Genomic DNA, 14557 nt, shown 5'->3' on the forward strand with positions numbered 1-14557 from the left:
ACTTCCTTCTATTCCTTTTCCAACATGTACGATGCAATTTCTTGTTGCTTATTTGAATCTATTCATTGAGTCTGTCTGTTTTACATTTTCAAAATAAATATCTAGAGATTAGATATCTATCTAATCTGATCTGCATGTTTAATCACAGGCAGCCGAGTGAGGCCTTGTCTTATAACGTGGTGGTTATAGAGTTTTTCACAGTGTCCTCTCTTTATAGTCGGACCTGTTCCAGGACGACTTGTACCCAGACACATCTGGACCTGATTCTGCCCTGGAAGCTGAGGAGTGGTTTGAAGGCAAGAATGGAGACCCCATCCTTATCTCCCTCAAGAACGGCTATGTCCCAGGCAAGAACCGCGAATTCAAGGTGGTCAAAAAGAACATTTTGGACATCAAGGTGACCAAGAACACAGAGAACTCAAGCCCTGCCATCAAGTCTGCCTCACCAACTCCATCGATTGTGAGTATTTGCTTTTCCTAGGAAGAGTGTCTGATAAATGTAGCGCAGAATTACAATAAACGTGGAGCTGAAAATATCTTTTCTTTGTAGTGTATTCAATTGAATATAGGTTAAAAGGATTTTAAAATCATTGTATTCTGTTTTTATTTACGTTTTACACGACATCCCAACTTCATTGGAATCGGGTTTTGTATGCGTTCAGAGCAGGGCAGAGCCGCGGGCTGCCTTCATGAGGTGGTTTGTAGATGTTGTTCAACCCACTCTCTGACCCACAAACTGAGGGGTCTGTTGCTGCTCTGGGCGCCTGCTGCTGGGCGTCCTGCCGCACCTCACCCACAACACAGCCACCCGCCTGGGACCCAGCCCATGTGTCGCTCTGCAGTCCTGCTCTGTAATCACAGCCCACTGGGCTCCAGAGCTGGCGAAACATGTTAACCCTCTGAGCAGTCCAAGACTGTAGGTAGTAGCTTTGGGACAGGAAGTGTCTTGTGCACTATTGTGATGTACTATAGCTGCGTGGTTTTTTTTTGTTGTTTTTTTGTTGTTTTTTTTTAAAGCTCGGCGGTTGTCGCACTTTTGAGATAGAAGTGTCCACGAACATGCCAATAGTCTCACTCGTCTCTTATGTCTCCCACAGAAATCTGAAGCCAAGCTGGAGGAGATCTTGAAAGAAATCAAGTCTCTCAAGGACCTGGTCAGCAGTCAGGAGAAGCGAATCATCAAACTTGAAGAGCAAATGTCCAAAATTGCCATTTAGGGACCCTTTACCCAACCCGCTACAATTCAGGACGTTCCATTGGCTGGGGGGTGGGCGGGACAAGTCACTGCCTATCTCAATGACAGTGTTTCGTCTGAGGCCTGCCTAGCAAAGATCCCTAGCAACATTCCAGATGAACTTTTTCTTAGCCAGCCCCCGACCCTCAGTTTAACACAGGTGGAATAAGGACGCGTGGCAAATTTAGCTGAAAGTACTCTTTTGCTTTCTTTGGTGACCAAGGACTCTATACCTTTTATTGTGTGGCAGTCATTTTTTTTATTTTGTCTACTTGTATAAAAATTTGTCTCGCAGATCCCTGTGCATTTTAGAAATATGACCAAGAAAATTCCAACATCAGAAGTCCCCATTTGCTATTGCATTTCCAAATATTTTTTTAAGTAGTCAGTGTTTTCACGTTAATCGTACCCCAAAATTATAATGTTGCCAAATTTAACATTTTGTTTACACCTCCTCAACAGTATTTCTTCTCTCTTTGTGAGATTCAAAATGCAAACAGGGACGCTCAGTGTTGATTACATAAGGAGGTTGATGTTAATTTACTATAAAATTAAAATAATTTAAATGAACTGCCTAGTTATACCAAGACTGACATCTCACACTCTGTAATTAGGAAGAAATACATTCAGACTGAAGACCAGCTTAGCTGCCACAGTCTACACTAAGCACCGAGACATCCCAAAAATGACAGTTCTTGCCGTCTGTGTTGAAGATGCACAAATTAACTCCTGCTGTCTGTCATTTCTTCTCATTCCTGTCGCTTCCCGTCATTCTGACTGTGGACAATAGTTCACGTAAACATGCATTCCTTTCCGTCTTGCTTCATTAACATGCACAGCAAAGAAAAAGACACATTCCACAAATCTCATTGGCAAGAAAAAATCCCTCTATAAAGTTCCTCTTCCTGTGAACACTCACCTGTAGTGACTCAGTTATACTGGTTGGTTGTTTTTGCGACATCTACGTGCTCCCACGAAAAGACCAACCTCAGCCCTGCTTTGTTTTTGTGAGAGGTTCAGTCACCGACCTCAGTGTTTAGTGTCTACAGTCTAAGTGCAGTCAAGTGTTGTGGGATTATTTTTTGTCACTGTCCCTTGTGCATCGTCAGATGTGTAACTTCTGATGGGAAATGACACAAAGTAATCACACATCCACCTGACTCTTTAAAACCCTCTGGTGATACAACTGGAGCTTGCTACAGAAACTGTTCATGGTTTACCCTAAAGGCCCAGATTGTGTGTGAATATGTGCCTCATGTCTTTGGTCTTTTGGGTTCCTGTCACTCTGGATGTACCTGTTTTGTTTCTTTTGAGGGAAATGGACTCTCACTTGAACGTCCAAGACTTGCCTCTAACTTGGATGAATTGAATAGTTGGGTTATTGCTTCACTGTTAATTTTAGCCTGTTTCTTGTTCCAGCTGTGCTTATATCCCTCTTAGCACTTCCACTTTTGTTTTAATGGTTTATTTCTCAGATGCCCCCTGTTCAGTATAAGTATCACCAAATCAAGGAATTGTTTAGTCTGAGCCGTTTTTGATCAGACCGCTATGATTAAAGCTCCTCTTGATGTTTTTGGATTTGTTTCCCAGTGGGAAGCTGAGACGGGTAATGGTTCAGTCTGTTGTTTGCCTTTAATATTTGTTACCACTGTAAAGACCTGAAAGTGCCATAGAGGTGACCACGGAAGTGTTTGTAGGGGACTGTTGTGAGAGTAGACTTGTGTAGTAAATGGAAGAATCGATAGGTGCCCGGATTTAAAACCACTTTGAGGTGCTATGCGAAGTGCAGACACTTTGTTCAAAGGACCCTGTTGCCATCTGGATGACATCATAAAGTCCTGCCAGTTCATCAAAAATACACTAGGCGGCATTACTGATCGGGGTTTGTTCGTAAGCCACCCTGACACGTTGTACAACTCGGTACGGGTATTCAAAACATCTTCAAAACTGATGTCAAACCGAGAAGCAGCCTTTTGAGTCTTTGTGGCTTTGAGATGCAGTCTGAGCAGTGAGTCGTAGAATATTAGTGACAGGAAATCAAGAGTGCTACAGAAATGTGTCTGACACAATTTTACTGCCCTATCTTGTATATCAGACTGCCACTGTATGGATTCTTTGTAGCACTATTGGCACAAGAGCGAAGTTTCGAAGAGTAGTAGTGAATAGCGATCCAAAGGGACTCTGTAGGTTGGAGAAATGTGCAGTTGAAAGATAGATGTATGTTTGTAATTTAGGTCTAGAAAACTGAGTGAAAGCTGTGTAAATAACATGACCATATTTTCTGTATTTTCTTTCTTTTTTTTAAATTTCATTTCTGTTTTGTGGTTGTGCTAAAGAGGGTATTTGTGTGGGAGGTGGGTTTTAAATGTTTCCCCTTGTCTTTGTTCCCTGCACCTTGCCATAATGCATCATGAGAAAAGCAGAACCTCCGTTAACGTCGGAGGTCGTATGAATATCAAGAAAGTAAAATCAGACGTAAACAAACCAGGATGGAGCCTCGTGTTGGAGGTCTGCTCAGCATTTTTGTTCATTATTCTTGCTTCAAGTATCAAACATTGATTATAAGAAAAATTAATAAAGAATTTTTAAAATGGGCTTGTTGTATCTCTTGCATTTGACGATTGCTGTTTTTTTGATGTGTCATCTTAACTGAACAGAAACTTTTAAAACATCAGTAACAAAAGTACGTCTATTCTTTAGGTCAAAAAATTAAGAAAATTGAAAAACAATTAAAAATCGATGCAATATCAATATTGTAAAAAACAAGTGTATCCATGTTTTGTTATAGCCCTCCTAGGGAGTGTTTACGGCAGCAGCACAGTGTTTGTGTGATGGCCTCAAAATAAACTACAATGCCATTTTTTATTTTGTAAGGAAGGAAGTCAATTGCCGCCTTTTCATTTTAAATCAGATTACAATCCGTGAAAAGTAAACATGTAGCCAGGGTTGGTACAGATGACTTTAAAATATACTTGTTGAATTCCGATTTAATGGCAATTTTTGCAATTAGTAACATAATCCTTTGTCTTAAATAAAAGTAATATCTGAATATATTCACTGAACATACAATACAGTCACTGAACATTAAAAATGTACTTAATACCAAAAAAAAATTAAATCAGCCACAAAACCCATGTTCCACTTTTTTTTTCTCTCATTAAACATCTCAAATCATTTCAGTGCCATTAAAATGTGTTTTGTAGTCAGCATTTAACTACCCTCATTAACCTGTTAGATTGCAACAACAAAGTGGAGCACTTAAACTCTAAATGTTTTGATAGAGCAGTGGTTATCGTGAAAAAAGGGGAATTTACTTTAAAAATGTTATATTATAAAGATGTAATCAAAAATGTCATCAAGTAATCCTTGACCATATAACAATAATCTAATTACACTTTATTTTCAGCTATAATCTGCATCATTATAGTTACTTATTTGTTGTAATATGATTACATAATCCTTATTTCATGTAATCTGTTACTGTCTAACCCTGCATGTAGCCTATTATCTGTTTTCAATATTGCTGTTCTCTTGTATTGACTGAGCCCAACTATAATGGTGAACAGCTATAAAAAAAATGGTTAGATATAGAAAATGAATGGATTGTGCTGCTACTTGGATTCAAGCTTAAGTTAACAGAAGAACTGCTATTGTGTCACCAAAATAACCAGACACACTGTTTCAGCATGCGCCTCTCTGTTACATCTTAAATTAGAAACTGAACTATTGTGAGTCACAGAGCTGGTTATAGTTACAACAATGTGTGAGAGATAGTGTGAAGAATCTCTCACTCTAGTTTCTTTATTTGTCATTAACCTGGAAAATTACTGCCTTTTTAAGAAAATCTCATGCTGACCAGCTATAATACTAACATCTCACACCAGCTGTCAAAATAACTGAAATGAGAAAGGAGGCATCAGCAGCCTCAAATAGACGACCTGCGATTTAGAGATGTATCCAGAGACAAGTGCTGCCAAAAGACCATGAAGTTTATATATGTTCGCTCTGTACATGTGTTTTGGGATAAAAAGGGTTTCTTTCTCTCTGCGCTGGTCTTGTGTGCCCTGTGGAGACAGGCTGTAATCAACGGGACGTAATTAGAGAGGACTCAGTGGGAGGCAGAGCAGTCTTGGGACTCGCCCGCCAAGTACAGAAATACCCGTTTCCTTAAAACATGGGACTTGTGCATTCAGTGAAACATCTCTGCAGTGACTTTCAAGGCAGTACACTTCAGTTTAAATTTGATGAGTCCAACTTTGAACACAAATTTTGATAAATTAGACTTTCATGCAAGATAAAGACCCTTTCCATAGACAGTTTAGCGTTACTCCATGACTGTCAAAAGATCATCTTGTACATTATCACATCAACATGACTGTTGCAATATATCATATTTCAGAAAAAGTGCATAGTGAAAAAGGCCCCATGAGTGCAGGAGGATGAAGAGTGGGTATGAGAGGTTGAGAAAGAGGGAGGAGAGGCTGAAAATAGAGGGATGGACATCATTTTGCAGTGAGCAGACTTTTTAGAGCTCAGTAAAAAAACAGTCTGTGTTACTCAGCAGGGAGGGCGGATGCTCGGAAACTCTCTTTCACTCTTACTTTCCTCGCGTTACTTTGTCCCCCCTTTATTTTCCTCTCTGTTGTCTGCACTGTGTGGTGCTGCTCAGAAGATAAACCCAGGATAACACATTCTGTAAGTATATATTTATATTTGTAGATCATTTAAAGAGAGTGTTATTAAGCAAGTAAATACTGCATTTTGTTTATTTTAGAGCAGTCTGTAGATTCAGATTGACAACATACTGAGAAGAGTTGTAGCTCTTTTGGTATACACAGTTTTAAGTTAATAAAACTAACGTGGTGGAACGTAAATTGCATTTACTCAAGTACTGCAATTTTAATATATTTGTATCTCCCTTGAGTATTTCCACTTTAATCTGCTTTACACTTTTGCTTCACTACACTTAAGGGAGGGTTATGGTACAATATGATCCATTACATTTATTTTTTAGGTTCAGTTGTTCTGCAGATTCTCAGTTTATAATTTATGATGCAAGTTACAGATCAAATTACAGTACATAAAGTAAGTGAAATTAGCTTTAACTCCACCAATAATAGCCATTGATGATTAACAGTAATATCTTTTATACATAATGGGTACTTTAAGTACATTTTCCAGACTACAACCTTGTAGTTTTACTTAATAAGATTTATAATGCAGGGTTTTTACAGCCATATAACTGAAAAATGATTACTTTGTTTTATTGCTACTTTTACTTGAGTAAAAGAGCTCAATACTTCTTTTAACCCTTCCACTGTTGTTTTTTCTTACTTCTACTTAAATCATCATTGATGTAATTAATTTTTATCCTGTAAAGTTTTTTGTGTTCTCTGGGAAAGCACTGGTAAAACTTGTTCCCTTTTTACTTTGTCCGGACTGCAACTTTTCCAAAACTACCACATATACACAGACGTAGACTTTTATTTTGACTAGATTAAAAACATTTGTTCCATAAAATGATGCAGAAAAAGCACAAATTAGCACCTAAGAATTCACCAGAATGCAGGAAATTAAATTTTTGTAGCTCAAAATTTCCTGGTGGATGACCCCCAAACCCACCATTTCCCCCCTTATGTTAAAACAAAATATATGCCCCTGCGTGTCTGTTAGACTAAATTGTGGCTAAATGTGTAATAACTAATGGCCAAGTAATCAAGGACTTTTCTAATTGATGTAAATAGTTTTAGTTTTGTAAAGCAATAAAACATGTTGTCTTGGGTTTGAAAATATTTTAACTACTCAAATGTCAGAAATTGGAATAATTGCTTTCGTGGTGTCTGAAGGCCTTCAGTTGAAGGTAATGTAAACCCTCCAGTAAAACGCAGGAGATGAAATTAAGGCTGTAATTATGAGGATTCAGGAGGCAGTGCCATCCTATAGCCGTACATCCAAGGATGAAGAGCTGCCCACCATGTGGTCCAGCAGCAGAGGACGTACTGTATGTTTGACCACACAGGGAGGCGTTTCACACTGTGTAGTGTAAATCAGAGCAGCAGCAGGTTCACTGCAGCCTGATGCTGATTAGAAGCTTGTCTTTACAGCTTTGCACCGTGTAATTATATATTCTAAATGGTAACAGACTGAGCACTGCACCGCTGGGTTTCTTTGTCAAAGCTTCACACTGAGAAGGATGGAGAGAGGATAATGGAATAAAAGTAATATCAGGTCAGGAAGTTTATGCAGTCCGTCAGTTGTACTGTCAGTAAATGCAGGTTTTCCTGGAGGCAGAAATATCTTCATCAGGTCTGTGCTGCTGCGGGCTGGTGTACAGCAGCTGCTGCCCAGTGTAAATATAGAGGCCGCAGCCACAGGTCTCCCACGCCTCTGTGCTGCCCTGAAATATAGCTTCCTCCCGGCTTTGGTGTGGTGGATGGGTGGCCTCCCTCTACTTTACAAATTATAAGGCCTCCAGTACCAAACTCACTGTCTCCACCCCAAATAAGTAATGGCTACTCTGCTGCCTGCTAAAATAGATCTGGTGCAAGATGAGGAACTGCAGAAAACGTAGAGTCAAGATGAAGACTGGTTACATTTCAGATGGAAACATCCCTTAAAAACATTGTTTTACTTCTTCAGTGTGTCTGTTGTGTGAAACACTGATTGGCACTAGTCAGTATAGAGGTTTCCAACCTGAGGGTGAATCAGGACCCATCAATGTATGGCAAGAAAAATCTTGAGGCCCAGACACACCAAACCAATATCAGAGAACTACTGATGACAAAGGCCAATTGTTGCGTCACCTCATGTTGCCTGTGTCTCAGCCAAAAGTTGCACTTGAACACACTGCAAAAACTGTAGTCAAAAGCACAATAAAGCGTAGCTAAAGTCAGGAGGCCAGTAGCTTAGCTAATCACGAAGACTGGAAACATGGAAATAGTGAAAATAGCTTTGTCAAAAGTTTAAAAAGAAAAAGAAAAAATAAACAAAACACCACCTGCCAACACCTCTATTGGCTGTGGCTCAGAGGTAGAGCGGGACATCCACTAATCGGACGGTCAGTGGTTTGATCCCTGGCTCCTCCGGTCAACATGTTGAAGTATCCTTGGGCAAGATACCGCGCAATCAGAGTGTGTATATGAGTGTGTATCTGTTACTGAGTAACAGATGGCACCACGTATGGTAGCCTTGGCCACCAGTGTGTGAATGTGTGTGTGAATGGGTGAAGACTAAAAAAAGCACTATACAAGTGCAGTCTATTTACCTCAACAGCTTGAGTCTTGTCATCATCATCATCATCATCTTGAGGTTGCCAGACAACCAGCTGACTCCAGGAGGTCACTGGTCACCGAGAAATAGTTACAGCACATAACTCCCTCTGAACTTTTCTGTTTACATGTGGACTAAACAAACTGAAGTGTTCATTGCTGAGCTTCATGGTGCTGGTGGATAGATTTTTTTTAACCTTTTTAACCTTTTGAAAGAGCCAGGCTATCTGTTTCTCCTTGTTTCTAGTCTTTTGCTTAGCTAACCTTCTCCAGGCCCGGATTGTTCTGAGGTCTTAACCCACTGTGTTAGTGGATCCCTACATCATTAGATTTGGAAATATTTCCTCTTTTGATCCTAAATTCAGGCCTTTCTCATTGCAGGACTCAGAGGAGAAGATGGAGTCCCGTTTATTTTTTCTCGTCACCTGTGTGACTCTGATCTCGCTGTGTCACGCCACCCCTCTCGCAGTCATTGATGGCAGTGGTGATGAAGCAGAGCTGGAGCTTCTTTTTCCAACCTCTTTTTCCACTCGAGCACCTGTTCACATCTCTGCTACCACTGGAGCTCCCAGCCTCACCAACACCATCACCACCACCATGATCCGCCTGAAGGACTTCGTCCTCACTCGAGTAGTGGACTTCCTGCAGGAGAATCTGCTCATCATCATCGTCGTGACCTCTCTTCTCATCGTCATGGTCTTCATCATCTGCTGTGCCTCTGCCATGAGTCATAAGCGCAAGCTGGAGGCCTACAAACCCCCTCCTCATCCAAACAAGAAGTACATGGCTGACAAAAAAGCAGGACGCAAAAATTCAGATGAGCTCCAAGACAGGCCTTACGCCGTCGACCATGTCAAGAGGGTCCAGACTCAGAGCATGGCCTCCCCCAAGACCCTGCGTGTGCCGTCCAAGGCTCTGGTGGGAGAGAGGGGCAGAGATGTCAAGTCGTCACCCCGCCAGGAGGTCAGAAAGGTCAGGGCTGCAGAGGAGGTGGAAAAGCGGAGGGAGGAGCCCAGGCACAAAGAGCAGCCGAAGTACAGGGAGGAGGTGCACGAGAGATCCAGCCCGAGCACCAGCTCCGCTCATCCAGTCTGCACCTGCCACCTCAAGAAGTCCCACCACTAGAGCCCGTTCAAGGCTCATGTGGCAAAAGAAGTGAAATGATGCAACCATGACATAAAAACGAGATCAGTAAGTTTGTTTATACTGCACACATACGAAAAAAAAAAAAGAATACGTTGTGATGAAAATCAGAAATACCTTTAAACACCTGCCAGCAAGAAAATGCATTTGTGAGGCTCATATGTTCTTATATGAAAAAGAAAATTATCGATTAAACAGTTCTAACCTTTAAACTTTTAAACATTAAAAATCCAAACATCAATGAAAATATGAATGGATGAATCCCCTGATGTAAAAATGAAATGTAAAGATTAATGTGACTAAAAATAAAAACACTCAATTGTCTTGCTGCATAAATCCAGTCTTTATATGTTGCATCTCAAAGTTTTTGATTCATACAAAGATTAGAAAGCCAACACTTATTGATATGGAAAAAGATATGGCTGATTTCTTTGAACGCTACATGCCGACAGCCTCTGGTTTAAAAAGGCTCAGTGCTCAGTTGTCTCTAGTCTTGCAGCGGTCAACCAGTCGGTTTTATTATTAATAACAAAAGAGTTTCAGCCACCAAATATCATCTCACTGTGCTTCTGAAGTAGCGTCACTTGAAACAGTGAAATCAATGTTTTTCTTATAGATTGAATTTATATTAATAATGTTATAAAAAAAAATAAAAGATAAAAAAGAATGGGCAGCCTGTTATTCCACATTCTTTGCAAATATAAATAGCAAAAATATTAATGTGTTTTTAATATATTTCTCTATATGCCTGCCTAGACAGAGGAAGCTCCTCAGTATGTCCTGCTGTACACCGTGGCATCTTTTCATCATTTAGAGCAAAATCTTTGCTGCTGTATATAAAGCAGAATGAGACGCCAGTAAACTTGATTTGTTGGATAAAAAACAAAACATTTTCTTTATATTTACTCTAATATTTACTTAATTTTGTTTGCATAATGTTATTTCATGTCATGTTATATTGTATTTTAATTTAAGAACCTGATTCACAAAGCTTTACACCCAAAGCACAATTTGCATCTGTGTTACATCTGGAGAGTAAAAACATACACATATCTAATGTCTGTCTGCTTATTTATTTGGTTGGTGGGGAATTTAACTTTGTGTGGTTGTGTGTGTGTGTGTGTGTGTCTGGGGGGTGGGTCCAAGGTCAGACTGATGTTTTTATGGCGTAAAGCCCTCTGAGGCTAAGTGTGGTTTGTGATATTAGGCTTTATAAATAAAACTGAAGTGAATTAAAGTTGATCTGGCGTCAACATTACAACAGGTGGCTATTTGTATTAAAGCTTTGTGAATCTTTTTTTTAAATAATAACCTTTATGTATAAGATAAATTATGGGTTTTGTTTGTCATGTAATAGTTTGTAATGAGTCAAAAACTTGAGCACAGGGAGGGATTGTTGGCCTGTTTAGCTGGAGTAAAAAGTTTAATTTATTTTGACTCACTGAGCTAAAATGGTGCTTTAAGTTAAAAGCTGAAAAGTGTACATTTGTCATAATTTAATCTGAATAAAAATCCAGATTACATTGGAAAGATCATTTAGAAAAACTTTCCAACTCACTGCCCTAATACTCAAGTTAATGACTCTGAGCATCTAAACTAAATATGTGAGTTTGTGCGATTTATGGGCCAGACTTGTGTCGTGTTTAAATGCTCTTTAACCTCAGATTCCTCAGACGTTTCCACACAGACACTTCCTCTGTAAGTGACAGTTTTATTGTTTACAAAATGACAGTTTTGTTTTGCTAATGTTGAATAAAATAGTTGATAATAATGTTTCTGTCATTACTGAAAATGGTGAATACAGTTTTGTGATGAGAGACAAATGCAGCCCTGAAGAAACCTAAGATTACTGGAAAAGGTCTAAAAAAGACGCTGCTTGCAACAGTACGTGCACATTATGTTCAACTCAGGAATCTGTAATTTAGGAGCTGCGTATGCTCAAGAATCTTGGGTAACTATTTTTATGGTAATTACCCAAAAGTCAGATTTGTAATATCTGCTCTTTGGAAGCATGAGCTTTTAGCACACACACACAGTAACACCAACTCATCCACAGTTTTATGATTGGCCCCGGGGAAGCAGCTGGCACCATTACATCCAAACACAGGCCTGCAGAAGGTATCAGAGCCTGGAGATGACGGGAGACCCTTTTGTCCTTCACTGGCTACTGTACAAGATTGTTTAAATATTTCAACAGCAGTAAACCAGATACATGCAGAGCCCTTTGCTCCACAACAAGAGCTTGTGTATTGTCTACTCAAATCTTAAGACACTGATTTGTTCCACTGAAGTGAAAACAAAAAAAGTCATAATTTTAGGGTATTTTTAACAAGCAATGAAATACTGCCCTCATGTGAAGAGAGAGAAAAAAAAGATTTATCAGTTATTTATGTAATTGCATTTCTTTTTACATCATATCTGCCATATTGATATGGATGCATTCTGGCCACAACTCAAAATATATTTATTACAAATGTACTGAAATGTGATTGAATTTTAATGCAATGTCTGAAAGCAATTTTTAAATAATAATGTTTGATCTGCATCAGTGGGTCAACTCGCCACAGATCAAACATCAAAGATACGCAACAGCTCAAAGACAAGCATGACCCTGTGGTGGCTGAAACGTGAGCCCTGACAGAGTCTCGCACTGGGGTCAGATTCCCCGCTCTTTTGTCAATGAGGTGCTAAATAATTCGAGAAAATACTACCCCTTCACTTTCACTCTTCCCACCTGGTGACAGGAAGACACACGGCCGCAGGACCACCCAGCAACGCTCTCTGTCCGAGGCCTGTTTGCTGCTTTCAAAGCCTGTTTGAGTTTTAGGGACTTTGACTTTTATTAACTTCAGACAAGGAAATATTTGGGGTACGTATGTTGTTCCTTTTTCTTTTTCTTTTTTTTTTTTACACAGTATTTGTCACTGAAGTTCCTGCTCTGTGTATTTTAACCAACATTTTGACAAACAGGACCTCTCAATCAATTTGAATGGTGAAGAGGATGCAGAATAGGTAATACAGCACCTTAAGGCTGTCGTTAAACTTTGATGAGCATCTGCCTGGAATTCTCAACTTCTTTAAGAGAGAGGACGGATCATGTAAGGACCATGTGGGGACGAGCCTGCCCATCTCCTCAGAGGAGCAGATAATACAGCAAGAGAAAATGGTAAGTGATTGGGCCTCTGTTTCTTTATTTTCGGTGCTGCATTCGAATAAGTCCCCCTTTGATCATGAGCTGAAAATAGTGCTTTAAATTTCAATTTTGGTCCAGATTTCCTGCACTTCTCTTTTATAGGGTCAGTGATCAAAAAGTCTACCTGATGAAATCAAGAGGTAAAAAGTGTCTCACGGTGGAGATTTTTTTAAACAAATGAAATTCACCATCTGAAAACTTCTTTTCTTATGTGCCTCCACAGTGAAGGAAGAATCCAAAAATGGAGACAATTCTTGATGATTAGAAGTCATAGAGGGCCGATTGAAAGGGTCAGGTGAAATGTATCTATATGAATCAGGTAGGTCATTATTTTTTGGTTCACAATGCATTTTTTTTTTTTTTTTTGCTTTTATTTTTTACATTGGCAGGAGGAGTGATATGTGCATACGTGTACTGATATATTTTTTTGTGCCTTATATGGATATGTGTGGGCGCTTTATGTGTACAAGCAGTGCATTTATGAGTGATAGTCATATAAATATTATTGTCTGAGTAAGATGGTCTTTTTTTCTTTTTTCTTTTTTTCTCTTTATATTATATAAAGACGTCACAGGTCATCCTAAGCCAGGAGGAGGCAATAGACATAATAATACATCAAAATAATCAAAACATCCATTGACAAAGTCTCACACAACTCGTGCAGTATAAGTCTCATTTAACCAGTTGTATACGCAGTATTTTCCAAAGAAAGGCAGCTCTTTCATATGGGGAACTGATCTAAAGTGAAACTTTTCTATTTTCTCTTCAAAGGCAGACTGGATTGACAAAAGCATTGTTTTGCCTCTCTGTACACGGGAGCTGCTCGTCTACTGCTGCCTCGATCAGTTTGTTTGATTGTGTTATTTGGTGAATCTCAACTAACCCTTTGTAGCAGAGAGGGGCAAAGGACAAAAAAAAAGTGCAGAACAACCCTTTACATCCTGACAGGAGAGGAAGGCGGGGAGTGAGAGGAGATAATGAGGCACACCTGTGAACTGAGGGAGGAGAAAAATCACTAACAAAGGCAGCATGGAGGAGAAGAGAGAGGAGAGTGGCTCAAGGAGAAAATATTCAAAGTTTACTTCAGTTATGGACATCTGTGCTCTAAAAACAAAAACTAGCTAAGACAAGGAGCAGCTGGACTGTGTAAACTTTCTGGACACTAAGACTTCTGAATGTGTGCTGATCCCTGCAGCAGGAGGGATGGAGGGGACGTCTTTGCTGGGACCATCAGATAAGTCTCCTTGTCTTGCCCTCTCCCAGCTACTGTTTCAACTAATTTATATAACCACTTCACTCTAAGTTAAAGGGTTCCTCCTGAGACAACCCCCTAAACACACACAGACACACACACACACACACACACACACAAACTGAGCTGCAGTCAGACACACACATGCACGTCCACCGAACTGAACTCAACTGCATCTATGCTCACACATGCACACTCACAGAGTCCTCCTTTGATTGATTGATTTTATTTTAAGAACATAGTTTTCAGTTTTGGACTTCAATTTCAATTTTACTTTTTGCTGCATTTGGTGTGTAAAATTTGTGTTTCATTGTTAACTTAAATTGTTTGATTAGAATGAATTTTGGGTTAAAAATGAAGAGATTCTCCAATTAGTTTAAAATAATGTTTTTCTAAAAAATGACATTATTGAGTGTTTTTATTCTCCTGTATGACGCCCAATAATTCTTTGTACATTTAGATGGAGG

General features: G+C 39.5%; 2 protein-coding genes across 3 annotated transcripts in view; both read left to right on the forward strand.

The window, feature by feature from the left end:
• The window catches only part of LOC121944013 (coronin-1C-A), a 44202-nt gene extending 40374 nt beyond the window's left edge, over positions 1-3828 (forward strand). For both annotated transcript variants that reach the window (XM_042487662.1, XM_042487661.1), the window contains exons 10-11: positions 218-460; positions 1098-3828. In XM_042487662.1, the coding sequence (XP_042343596.1) occupies positions 218-460; positions 1098-1217 (363 nt within the window). In that variant the 3' untranslated portion in view covers positions 1218-3828. The remainder of the gene's footprint in view (positions 1-217; positions 461-1097) is intronic.
• Positions 3829-5808: 1980 nt separating this feature from the next.
• tmem119a (transmembrane protein 119a) lies at positions 5809-9855 on the forward strand. Its single transcript, XM_042489074.1, has 2 exons — positions 5809-5929; positions 8884-9855. Exon 2 carries the CDS (start codon positions 8899-8901, stop codon positions 9625-9627), a length of 729 nt encoding a protein of 242 aa, XP_042345008.1. The 5' UTR covers positions 5809-5929; positions 8884-8898; the 3' UTR covers positions 9628-9855.
• The last annotated feature ends 4702 nt before the right edge of the window (positions 9856-14557 follow it).

Source organism: Plectropomus leopardus, chromosome 6 (genome assembly GCF_008729295.1).
Source record: "Plectropomus leopardus isolate mb chromosome 6, YSFRI_Pleo_2.0, whole genome shotgun sequence".
NCBI lineage: Eukaryota > Metazoa > Chordata > Actinopteri > Perciformes > Serranidae > Plectropomus > Plectropomus leopardus.

Coding starts and splice junctions, on each gene's coding strand:
- tmem119a (XM_042489074.1), top strand. CDS start 8,899: ATGGAGTCCCGTTTATTTTTTCTCGTCACCTGTGTGACTCTGATCTCG.